At 46.4% G+C, this 12,457-nt stretch overlaps 1 protein-coding gene across 1 annotated transcript; it reads right to left on the reverse strand.

The window, feature by feature from the left end:
• Positions 1-3,005: 3,005 nt before the first annotated feature.
• On the reverse strand, positions 3,006-4,078 carry LOC122864767. The gene is made up of 2 exons (XM_044172392.1): positions 3,696-4,078; positions 3,006-3,595 (listed from the first exon to the last, which is right to left on the reverse strand). The coding sequence occupies exons 1-2, from the start codon at positions 3,751-3,753 to the stop codon at positions 3,006-3,008; spliced, it is 648 nt and encodes a 215-aa protein (XP_044028327.1). The 5' UTR covers positions 3,754-4,078.
• Between the last annotated feature and the right edge of the window lie 8,379 nt (positions 4,079-12,457).

A 12,457-nucleotide genomic window follows, 5' to 3' on the forward strand; every position in this document is an offset into this window, starting at 1 on the left:
TCACACCGGGAGCGGTAAGCGGAAAGGTGGCAGGCTTGCTGTTCTAGTTAACAACAGATGGTGTAACTCTGGTCACGCTACTATCAAGCAGAGTATCTGAAGCCTGGACATTGAACTGTTAGCTGTGGGACTCCGGCCATATTATCTGCCATGTAAATTTTCACATGCCATTGTTGTGGCTGTTTACATCCCCCCCTCTGCTAACCCGGCATCGGCGTGCAACGCCATTCACATCGCCATAGCACCATAGCACAACTCCATACTCAACACCATTCATATTAATCTCGGGTGACTTCAACCATGTCAGTGTTTCAACAACACTGACTAATTTCACCCAGTATGTGAATTGTCCTACTAGAGAGGAGTACAGGAGGAAGCTGGAGTGGAAACTCCAGCAGAACAACATGAGAGAAGTCTAGAGTGGCATGAAGAGCATCACTGGCTTCAGACCAACTGGCAGCAGAGGTGTTGAAGGCAGCTTGGACAGGGCCAACAAACTTATGAGTCTGTGGTGGCCAGTGCTATCCTGTATGCTGTTGCATGCTGGGGCAGCAGGCTGAGGATAGCAGACACAAACAGACTCAACAAACTGATCCGTAAGGCCAGTGACATTGTGGGGGTGGAGCTGGACTCTCTGGCGGTGGTGTCAGAGAGGACGATGCTGGCCAAACTACATGCCATCTTGGAGAGTGTCTCCCACCCACTCCGTGACGTGCTGGTCAAGCAAAGGAGTGCCTTCGGTGGAAGACTCATCCCCCCAAAAAGCACCACGGAGCGCCACAGGAAATCATTCCTGCCTGTGACCATCAAACTCTTTAACTCCTCCCTCTAAGGGTAGTCTGTATGACCCTAAGTCATTAAACTGGACATTGATCATTACATCTCTGCAATACTTGACATAATTGTGCAATATTCTGTGTAATACTCCTGTGCAATATTTTAGTTTAAAATTCCCTATTTATTGATATTGATATTACTCATGCCTCTATTACTGCTGTGCAATATCCTCCATCTCATTATAACCTTAATAAGACAGTTCACAGTCAAGTTAAGTGACTAGGGGAAAGAGTTGAAGTTAAACCAGGCGGTGGAATCCCAAGGTGGGTCTTTGGGAAAGCAGATTGGGATAAGTTCCATAAGTTGAGTGAGGACACCATGACAAGGACTGACATCTCTGGAGATATAGAAGAAATAAAAAGTCAGGTAACCTCAGCAATTATTATGGCAGCAGATGGATCTAAACCCAGAAGTAAAAATAGGAAGAATAGAAAACTGGTACTATGGTGGACAGAGGAGTGTCGTCAGGCTGTTATCAAGCTCCTGTCCTGTGGAATCAGTTCCTAGTTTGGGTTCAGGAGCCAGACACCGTCTCCACATTTAAGAGCAGGCTTAAGACTTTCCTCTTTGATAAAGCTTATAGTTAGGGCACTAACATCAAATCTATGCATGAAGCTTGAGAAGAGAGGAATGCTGGCAAGTTATCAGAGTGGTTTTAGGAAAGGAAGGATTACTATGGACTCAGTGAGGCTAGAGACTGAAATAAAAAAGAGTCAGTAATTACAGTGTTTATTGACATAGAAAAAGCTATGACGTGATGTGGAAGAAAGGTTTGTAATGAAGCTGCACAAGATGGGTGTTGGTGGGAGAGTTTTTAACTGGGTAAAGTATTTTCTGTTTGGAAGAAAAATCAAAGTATGCGTAGGGTCAGACTTGTCAAGTCAGTACACGGTTGGAAATGGCACACCTCAAGGCAGTGTGATAAGCCTGCTATTTTTCATCATTATGATCAATAAAGTCTTCTCAAACGTACCAGTAGATATAGGTAGGTCACTGTTTGTGGATGATGGGACTGTGGAGGTGGGTATGGAAAGCTTTCAGCTGCAGAGGGAGAGGTGGTGGAGTTGCTCAGGTGAGCAGCATCAGGGAGAGGTAATTGGCACAGCTGAGCCCGGTAAACTAATTATGCTCTCCTTAAATACAGTAGCATACTGGACACAAGGGAGGAAGAAGCAGAGGCTGACGGAGGAACGGCGGATGCTGACAGAAAGATTGTTTGGAGAAAAAGAAAGAAAGAAAGAAAGAAAGAAAGAAAGAAAGAATATAAACTGAAAATGTGGTCTCAGCGTGTGTCTCAGGGCCAAGGGAACTCACGCTAGCACGATTCGGCTACAGGGACCTTGTGGAAGAGAGGAAGGAATGTGGAGCATGCAATCAGGAAAGTGCAAGGAGCGATTGATGAGAAGGTGGAGTGAGGTTATGACGGGGGGACCCCCTGGAGGTCTGCGAATCAGCTCAGGAACCCACGATGGTAATGCAGGGTAGGGGGCCGGTAAAGGGACGTTCGGACTGAGAATGACATGGATTAGGCAACGGAGCTGCAAGACTGGGGACCAGCGACGGGAACCCCGGACTTCGAGCCGGCAACAAGGCAGCGGGACGGAGCGCCGGCGTCGGAACAGCAGGACGGGGAGCCGGCTTCTGAATAGCAGGACAGGGAGCCGGCGTCGGGGCATCAGGACGAGGAACCGTCGCCGGAGCATCAGGACGGGGAGCCAGCGTCGGGACTTCAGGGCTGGGAGCAAGGAGCTGCTGCGATCCAGCCGGGAAAGGATTCGACTGCGATCCAACATGGAGTCTGGGGGCGGGGAGTTGCTGTGATCCAGCAGGGACTGGAGGAGGCTGTTGCAATCCAGCAGGGACTGGAGGCTGCGACGAGACGGCAGGACATGGAGCCGGCAACTGGACATCAGAATTTGGCGACGGGAATCATGACATGGTGCCAGCGACGGAACGGCAGGACATGGCCAGCGCCCCGTTGTGATGTTCCGACGCCGGCGCCAGGTCCAGCTGCCTCGAAGCCGGCTCCCGGTCCAGACATCCCGTCACCGGCTCCCTGTCCTGACGTCCCGTTGTCGGGCTCCCGGTCCAGACGTCCCATCGTGGGCTCCCTGTCCTGACGATCCGTCGCCAGCACCATGTCCTGCCGTTCCGTCGCCGGCACCATGTCATGATTCCCCGTCGCCAAGTTGGAACATCACGACTGGACAGCACTGAAGCAGACACAAAGATCTTGGCCCACTCAGGAAGGGAGTCCCACAGCCAGGGCATGCAGGCGCGCGGCAGGCTTTGACAGTCTGCCTGGACTGCTCGTTGCTGGCTGTTCCCCAAATTTCCAGCAAACTCGACAGGTCCAACACCAGTTCTTTTAACTCATCCGATCTGGGTTCCACTGGGTCCATGTTGGCCAGATCATTCTGTCGTGGGTTTATTTGGACAGGTTTTAATGTGCAGATAATTGTAAGTGAACGAAGAATCCGGCGTGACCCGTGGCCTCCCCGAGGATTCGACCGGGCCGGGTCAGAGATGAGACTGGCGGCGCTCCGGACGGAGACAAGGTGGCCTGGCTCTGGACTGGCAAGCGTAGTGGAGGGGGCTGAGCCGACCAGGCCGAGGATCAGTGAAGCTGGGCGTGTAGTGCGGGTAGCCGGGCAGGCTCCGGAGGCGAAATCGGCTGGATGGCGAGACTGGCGTGGTAGTCGATATCCGGATGATCCGAAGGGCAGACTGAGGCAGTGATCACCGGTGGAGCGAGAGTCTGTAACAAAGACAAAACGAAGTTACCACCAAGGCGAGAAACAAAACCGAAACTTCACTTATCTTTAAGTGCAGCGGGAGCAGTTACGTAATACTCGTACGCGAGTATGGAGGACGATCTGGCAGTGGTAGTGTGGAGGTGCTTGGTATATAAATCATGTCGATCAGCGATGATTGAAGACAGGTGTGCCGGTGATCAGCAGCAGACAGGAGACCGGGAAGCCAGACCAGAACACAGACACACCCACACCCACATGCACACACAAGGATGGACAGGGGACAGCCAGGAAACACAAGGAGAGACAGGTACACTGAAGCACACAAGGACCAGGGGGGCTACGCGGCCCACCATGACAATCATATGAGCTTGAAAACAAGGGAAAGATAGCAAATTATCAGAGTGGGTTTAAGAAAGGTAGGAGTACCATGGATGCAGTTGATAGGATAGAAAATGAAATAAGGAAAGCCCAGGAAAATAATGATAATAATAATAAAACTTAAAAACAACATAAAATTTATAGAGCACTTATCAAAACAAAGTACAAAGTGCTTCACAACAAGAGAAATAAAATACCACAGTGAATGACGAAATATAAAGAAAATTACATAAAATACACAAAAGCAATAAAATAAACAGTAAAATAAACAACTAGTTCAGGTAAAATCAGGATATGCTTTCAGATAAAAATGTGTTTTGAGACGAGACTTAAATGAAGACACTGACTCAGACAACCTATTTCTTCGGGCAAGTTGTTCCAGAGCCTCCGGGCCCTGATAGCAAAAGCTCTGCCCCCCTTAGTTTTCATCCTGGACTCAGGAACAGACAGGAGACCCCTGCCTACCTCAGTCTATCTAAAAGAATGCCATGATCAATTGTATCAAAGGCAGCACTTAAGTCCAACAGCACAAGAATTGAACACATGCCTGCATCTGCATTCATTAAAAGGTCATTGGTGACTTTGAGAAGGGCTGTCAGTGCTGTGGTGTTGACAAAAGCCAGATTGGAACTTTTCAAAGGTATTATTGTTTTCCACAGCAGCAAGAAGCTGCTTAGAAACAAGTTGTTTGAGAATCTTCGAGATAAAAGGCAATTTGGAGATTGGGCAATAGTTATCCAGGAGGGTGGGATCAAGCCCAGGTTTTTTGGGACTGGCTGGACACAAGTTGTTTTAAAGTAATCAGGGACGCAGCCAGTAGACAGCGAGCTGTTAAAAATAATTTCTAAAAGGGCCGCAATACAATTCATAACTTCCAATAGAAACCTAGTTGGGATTTTGTCCAGAGGGCTGGAGGACACTCTCATAAAAGACATGATGTCTGCGAGTTCAGGCAGAGTAACAGCAGAAAAATTGCTCAAAGAATCCCTGAGCGGGTGATCCACATCTAAAAAGGCAGGATTGGGGGTGATATCAGATCTTATTAACTCCACCTTTCCAGCAAAGTGCAAAAAAACTTTTCACAATCAGCATCACACTCAGCAGGGGCACAAGGAGAGGCAGGGTTAACTAACTGATCCACAGTCTTAAATTGGAATCTGGGGTTGTGCTGATGGGCAGAAATAAGTGCAGAGAAATGATATGTTCTTGCATCCTTTACCATCCTGTTATAAAGGCGTAATAACTCTTTCATGGCCACAAAGTGGACCTGGAGACCTGATTTCTTCCATCTGCATTCTGCTCTTCTGCATTTCTTTTTCTTCTTCTTTTCCTTTCGGCTGTTCCCTTTCAGTGGTCGCCACAGCGAATCATGTGCCTCCATCTAACCCTGTCCTCTGCCTCCTCTTCACTCACACCAATTAACTTCATGTTCTCTCTCACTACATCCATAAATCTCCTCTTTGGTCTTCCTCTAGACCTTCTGCCTGGCAGCTCCAACCTCAGCATCCTTCTACCAATATATTCACAGTCTCTCCTCTGAACATGTCCAAACCACCTCAATCTGGCCTCTCTGACTTTATCTCCAAAACATCTAACATGAGCTGTTCCTCTGATGTACTCATTCCTGATCCTGTCCATCCTCGTCACTCCCAAAGAGAACCTCAACATCTTAAGCTCTGCTACCTCCAGCTCTGCCTCTTGTCTTTTCTTCAGTACCACTGTCTCTAAGCTGTACAACATTGCTGGTTTCACCACCGTCTTGAACAACTTTCCTTTCATTCTTGCTGATACTCTTTTATCACACAACACACCTGACACTTTTCTCCACCCGTTCCAACCTGCTTGCACTCGCCTCTTCACCTCTTTTCCACAGTCTCCATTGCTCTGAACCGTTGACCCTAAGTACTTAAAGTCCTGCACCTTCTTCACCTCTGCTCCCTGTAACCTCACTGTTCCACCTGGGTCCCTCTCATTGACACACATGTATTCTGTCTTACTGCGGCTAAGCTTCATTCCTCTGTTTTCCAGAGCAGACCATCTCTCTAGATTTTCCTCCACCTGCTCCCTGCTCTCACTACAAATCACAATGTCATCCGCAAACATCATAGTCCATGGAGATTCCTGTCTAACCTCATCTGTCAGCCTGTCCATCACCAGAGCAAACAAGAAGGGGCTCAGAGCCGATCCTGGATGCAGACCCACCTCCACCTTGAACTCCTCTGTCACACCTACAGCACACCTCACCATGGTTTGTACAGCTCTCATACATGTCCTGCACCACTCTAACATACTTCTCTGCCACTCCAGACTTCCTCATACAATACCACAGCTCCTCTCTCAGCACCCTGTCATACGCTTTCTCTAAATCTACGAAGACACAATGCAACTCCCTATGTTCTTCTCTGTACTTCTCCATCAGCATCCTCAAAGCAAATACTGCATCTGTTGTACTCTTTCTAGGCATGAAACCATATTGCTGCTCACAAATGCTCACCTCTGCCCTTGACCTAGCTTCCAGTACTCTTTCCCACAACTTCATTGTATGGCTCATCAGCTTTATTCCCCTGTAGATGCCACAGCTCTGCACATCTCCCTTGTTCTTAAAAATTGGCATCAGTACACTTCTCCTCCATTCCTCGGGCATCCTCTCACTATCCAAGATCTTGTTAAACAAACTAGTCAGAAACTCTACTGCCACCTCTCCTTGACACTTCCATACCTCCACAGGTATGTCATCAGGACCAACTGCCTTTCTACTCTTCATCCTCTTCAACGTCCTCCTCACTTCACTCTTGCTAATCTTTGCTACTTCCTGCTCCACACCAGTCACCTCTTCTACTCTTCGTTCCCTTTCATTTCCTCATTCATCAACTCTTCAAAGTACTCCTTCCATCTTCCCATCACACTCCTGGCACCTGTCAATACATTTCCATCCTTATATTTAATCACCCTCTAACCTGCTGCACATCCTTCCCATCTCTATCTCTTTGCACATCCTTCCCATCTCTATCTCTTTCTCTCATCCTGTGTTGTCTGTCTCCTTGCTTTCCTCTTTCCACACTCTCCCCCTACCACTCCTGACTTTACAGTCACTGGTCTCTTTCTCAGATTACAACGTCTACACAAGATGTAGTCCACCTGAGTGCTTCTACCTCCCTACCACTACTTTACTCTTATATGTCACCCTATGCTTCCTGTTCTGCTCTTTGGAAGAAAGTGTTCACTACAGCCATTTCCATCCTCTTTGCAAAGTCTACCACCATATGTCCTTCTGCGCTCCTGTCCTGAAGACCAAACCTGCCCATCGCCCTTCTCACCTCTGTTTCCTTCACCTACATGCCCATTGAAATCTACACCAATCACCACTCTCTCACCTCTGGGGATGCTCTGCATCACTTCATCTAACTCACTCCAGAATTTCTCGTTCTCTTCTAACTCACATCCTACCTGTGGGGCATAACCACTCACAACATTGAACATCATCCTTTCAATTTCCAGCTTCAGACTCGTCAACCTGTCTGATACTCTTTTCACCTCTAGAACATTCCTCACAAACTCCTCTTTCAGGATAACTCCTACTCCATTTCTCTTCCTATCTGATCCATGGTAGAACAACTTGAACCCTGCTCCTATGCTTCTAGCCTTGCTACCTTTCCACCTGGTCTCCTGGACACACAGTATGTCCACATTCCTTCTCTGCATCATGTCAATCAACTCTCTAGCCTTCCCTGTCATAGTCCCAACATTCAAAGTCCCTACTGTCAGTCCTACATTCTTAGCTTTCCTCTTCTCTCTCTGCCTACGAACACACCTTCCTCCTCTCCTTCTTCGTCTTTGACCAACAGTAGTCCAATTTCCACCGGTACCCTGCAGGTCAACAGCACCGGTGGCGGTTGTTGTTAACCCAGGCCCCGACCAATCCAGTATGGAAGTCATTTTCACGATTCGCATTTTTAATTTGTCATGTGTTTTACGTCGGATGCCCTTCCTGACACAACCCTCTGCATTTATCCAGACTTGGGACTGGCACAAGAAGACACTGGCTTGTGCCCCCTTGCGGTTGCATTGCCTGCATTTCTTTTTACAGCTTTGAATACTGTCATTTAACCATGGCTGTTTTCTAGTCTTTGAGTTTGGTCTATTTTTCAGAGGAGCTATGAGATCTAAGGTTGAAGAGAAATTCAGGAGAATTGAACAGTGTACAGAATTTTAAGGCACTGTGCTCATTAAGGATGCGTGTGTACTTAGAGCGGGATAAGACAGTACTAGCAGCCTCTAATTCACAGTTAAAAACAATGCATAGGTGATCAGATACAAACATGTCCCTGGTTTCCACAGATGGGGTTTTCAGGCCCAAAGTAAAGACCAGGTCCAAGGGAATGAGTTTGGCCATACACATGTTGTTGAAAGTTAAAAGAGTTAGTGATATTTAAAAAATCAGCAGCAAGGGCATTAGAGGAGTCATCAACATGAATATTAAAATCACCACAAAGAAGAATTCTATCATAATTTAACACGAGACTGGATAAAAACTCAGGGAGTTCCAACAAGAAGGAGCTAGCTGGTTTAGGGGGGCAATAAATAATAGCAAATATGACCAGGAGGGGGCCACCAAGTATAAACATGAGCACTTCAAAGGAGGAAAAATCATTGCAAGCTAAGAGGTCACACAAGGCCCCCACCTCGACCACAGACCCTAGGGTGGCTAAAGCAGTCATAATCTGGAGGGCACAATTCAGCCAGCTGACTGTGATCACCAGGACGTAACCAGGATTCAGTTAAAAACATAAAATCTAAATCAGTAGAAGAGATAAAATCATTCAAAATAAACATTTTGTTAGAGAGGGAGCTTACATTGACATACATTACATTGCTTTTGTCAGCTCCGACTGCTGACGGGCGGTGTCATTGGTGGACATGGACTATGATTTTCATGATAGTCGTCGGGAGTGCAGCCAGAAGTCCGGGGAGCTTTTCGAGGATGTCGGGGATCGGAGCTCCGGGAAAGCAGCGTGTGGCCGCATTAGCGAAGCGGATATTCCTCACTATGGAGTCTCCAACGATCAGCATAGTTGGGGGGATGAGAGGAGGCAGAGTCGATGATTGTGGAGACCGCTAAGTTCCATCAGCTGTCCCTGGGATAGTCGTGGCCGGGGACTGCTGCGGCGAGGGGGCAGCGTCCTCCTTAGCAGGGGAGTTCTCTGCCATCTCAGGACGAATGAGACCTCCAGAGCTTCTCCTGATCACGGCCTCTTTCAGTAACTTGCGGCGAGAGGAGGAGGAAGACTTGACCGCTGGAAAAAGGGAGCATCCCTCCAGTGGAGGAAAGTCCTGCGCATCCAGAATGTCAAAACCGATCAGATGTGAAGGTGGAGGAGGCAGGTGCTTTGCACCATGTCTGTGCTCCGGTTGGCGTGGAGTCGAATTCACCGGAGCCTTCTCACCACCCCACCGGCGAGGGACTGTGCATCCACTGGGGCTCGACAAGGAGTAGAAATGGCCATGGCTTTGGGCTTCGCACCCATGAGGAGCCACGGATCTTCAGGCTTAGCTGAAACGGCTTCATGTTCCGGGGCGCCAGTGATGATGGAGCCGAGCCACGGAAGAGTGGGATCATTGTCCAGTTCTGAAGTGGAGCAGTCAGGGGAGTGAGATGGGATGGTCGCACTGCGGTTGCCGCATCCAGAGGAGCTGAGGACCGCCAGGTGTTTTGCCTGGGCTGAGGCGACAGTGGAGAACTCAAGGATGAGCTTGTCTTTTTCTCTGAGCTCAGCTTCCAGACAGGTGATACTTTTCCTTAGCTTTGAGACGGTAAGGTGACAAGATCCACACTCAGCCATCAGGCTATAATTTAGTCCGTGAGAGTGCTTCGAAGCTTAAAGTCCACAGTTACGTCCATAAAAGTGCTACAAGCTTAAAATCCTTGGTAAAAGCGACCGGCTAGCCTAGCCGCCGGGCTACAAACCACCCCAACTTAGCTAGCAGCAGTGGAGGCAGTCCGGTAAATCACGTCAAGTTGCAGCCAGCTTAAAATCACTTAAGATCCATACGTTCAGTGACCGAAAACTTTTTCCAAGTTAAAACATATAGGTAAAGCAGTGGCCAGGACAGCAGTGTAGCGTAGAAAAACGCCGACACAAAATAAAGAGGCAGTAATTGCAGTGTTTTTGGATATAGAAAAAGCTTATGATATGATGTGGAAAGAGGGAGTTCTAGTTAAGTTACACAAGTTGGGGATTGGAGGGAGAGTTTTCAATTGGATAAAAGATCTTTTGTGTGAAAGGAATATCCAAGTAAGAATAGGATCAGAACTGTCAAATCAGTATACTGTAGAAAATGGTACACCTCAAGGTAGTGTAGTAAGCCCACTACTATTCATAATAATGACTAATGATATCTTTTTAAAGATTCCAGCTGATATAGGTAGGTCACTTTTTGCAGACGATGGGGCTCTGTGGAAGAGGGGGAAAAATATGGATTATGTAGTTGGGAAAGTGCAAGGAGCTGTAGATAAAGTGGTGGAGTGGGGGAAAGAGTGGGGATGTAGATTCTCTTAGTTGAAAAAACTCAAAGTGTTTTCTTTACTAATAAAAGAATAGATGAAAGATTGAAAATAAGGATGTATGGGAAAGAAATAGAGAGAGCAGGAACATTCAAATTCCTTGGGGTGCTTTAATGATTCCCGTTTAACATGGGCAGATCATATTAGAAGAATAGTAGAAAAAATAAAAAAGTAATAAACGTAATGAGATGCTTGACTGGTAGAGAATGGGGGCAAGTTGCCAAGCACTGAAAAGAATGTATGTGTCCCTGATAAGATCTACGGTGGACTATGGCAGTATAGTGTATACATCAGCAGCTAGATCCCATTTAAAACAATTGGATGTGATTCAGGATCAGGCGTTGAGAGTGTGTAGTGGAGCTTTTAAGACATCGCCTGTCTCAACTATCCAGGTAGAGGTTGGAGAAATGGAACTAAGGAGACGGCATAAAATAACAAATTACTGGGTTAACTTGCAGGGGCATAATGACTCTCACCCCACAAAAGGAGTGCTGAAGGAATGCTGGAGGAAAGAGAGAAGTAAAAAGGACAACTTTGGTCATATAGGGAATAAAACAGCAAAAGAGCTTGAGGTATCTGATATGAAAATCAGTTCTTCAATAGTTCATCCAGTCATAGCCCCATGGAAGATGAGATGTCCGGGGGTAGATTGGTATCTATTAGAGATTAAAAGGAAAGAAAAAAGTGCTGATCTGGTTGGGGTGTTTAGTGATTATATTACTGAAGTATATAAAAACTATACTCAAATATACACAGATGGCACTAAGAACCCTGAAACAGGGGTAACAGGAGTGGGAGTGGTGGTTCCAGCAAGAGGAACTGAAATCAATAGAAGAACATCTAATAATTTAGCAGTTTGTACAGTGGAGATGGTTGCAATTTTAGTTGCATCACGTTGGGTGGAAGAAGTGAAAATTGACAAAATCATCAATATGTACAGACTCAGCTACAGCTCTAGTTAGTCGCAAAGAAGGCATTAAAGAAGGAAAATGTAGAAATGCAAATAAGAATCAATAAAGCGGAAGTAAAATGTATAATCTGGGAAAAAATTTACCAAAATAAATAAAACATTAAAAATGGTGGGGAAACATCAGACAGGGAGTGTCAGGTAGAGGAATCGGTGGAACATCTAATTCTACATTGTAGGAAATATCAGAGGGAGAGCGTGATAATGGATAACACACTAAAGGAACTAGGGGTGCAGAAACTCACTTTAAAAACAATACTAAGTATGAATGACAGAGCACAGGTGAGAGAATTGTTGGGTTTTTTTAAGGGATACTAGGCTTTATTATAGGATATAATGGTAAGGGTTTTTTTTGTTTGTTTGTTTTGTTTTCCCCCCCCCCCCTCAATCCCTGGGAAATTGTAGATTATATTTTACTGACTGATCCACACTCCAGAACAGAAGGTGGCGGTAATGCACCATTAAGCTGGATGCCAACTGCCGTTAAAGAAAGAAGAAGAAGAAGAAGAAGAAGAAGAAGAAGAAGAAGAAGAAGAAGAAGAAGAAGAAGAAGAAACGATACCCTAGAGAGCATGGGCTAGGCGGAAATGGAGTCAGAGGAGGAATCAGAGCGCGAGGATTCGAGAGGATTTGAAAATAAAAAGAAAAGGAAGAAGAGTAACTCAAGTGAATTTGGTCAGAAAGAGGAAAAGTATCTTGTTGGGATGATAGCAGTGACACAAACAGATGGCATTTTCAAGAATCCACATGAAGTCAGAAAGTTTGTAGGAGGAAAGCTCGGAGATGTCAGATCGGTCAGGATAACAAGAAGTGGGATGGTTATCATTGAAAGTGTGTCAAAGCGTCAGAGAGATAAAGCCCTGAAGATGCATGCATTTGGAGATTATAGCAGTGTGAACTGCTTCCCACTTGGAGCAGAAATAAAGAAGAAGGGGGTAGTAAGCGGCGTGCCACTGT

The sequence above is a fragment of the Siniperca chuatsi genome, linkage group LG17 (assembly GCF_020085105.1).
Source record: "Siniperca chuatsi isolate FFG_IHB_CAS linkage group LG17, ASM2008510v1, whole genome shotgun sequence".
NCBI lineage: Eukaryota > Metazoa > Chordata > Actinopteri > Centrarchiformes > Sinipercidae > Siniperca > Siniperca chuatsi.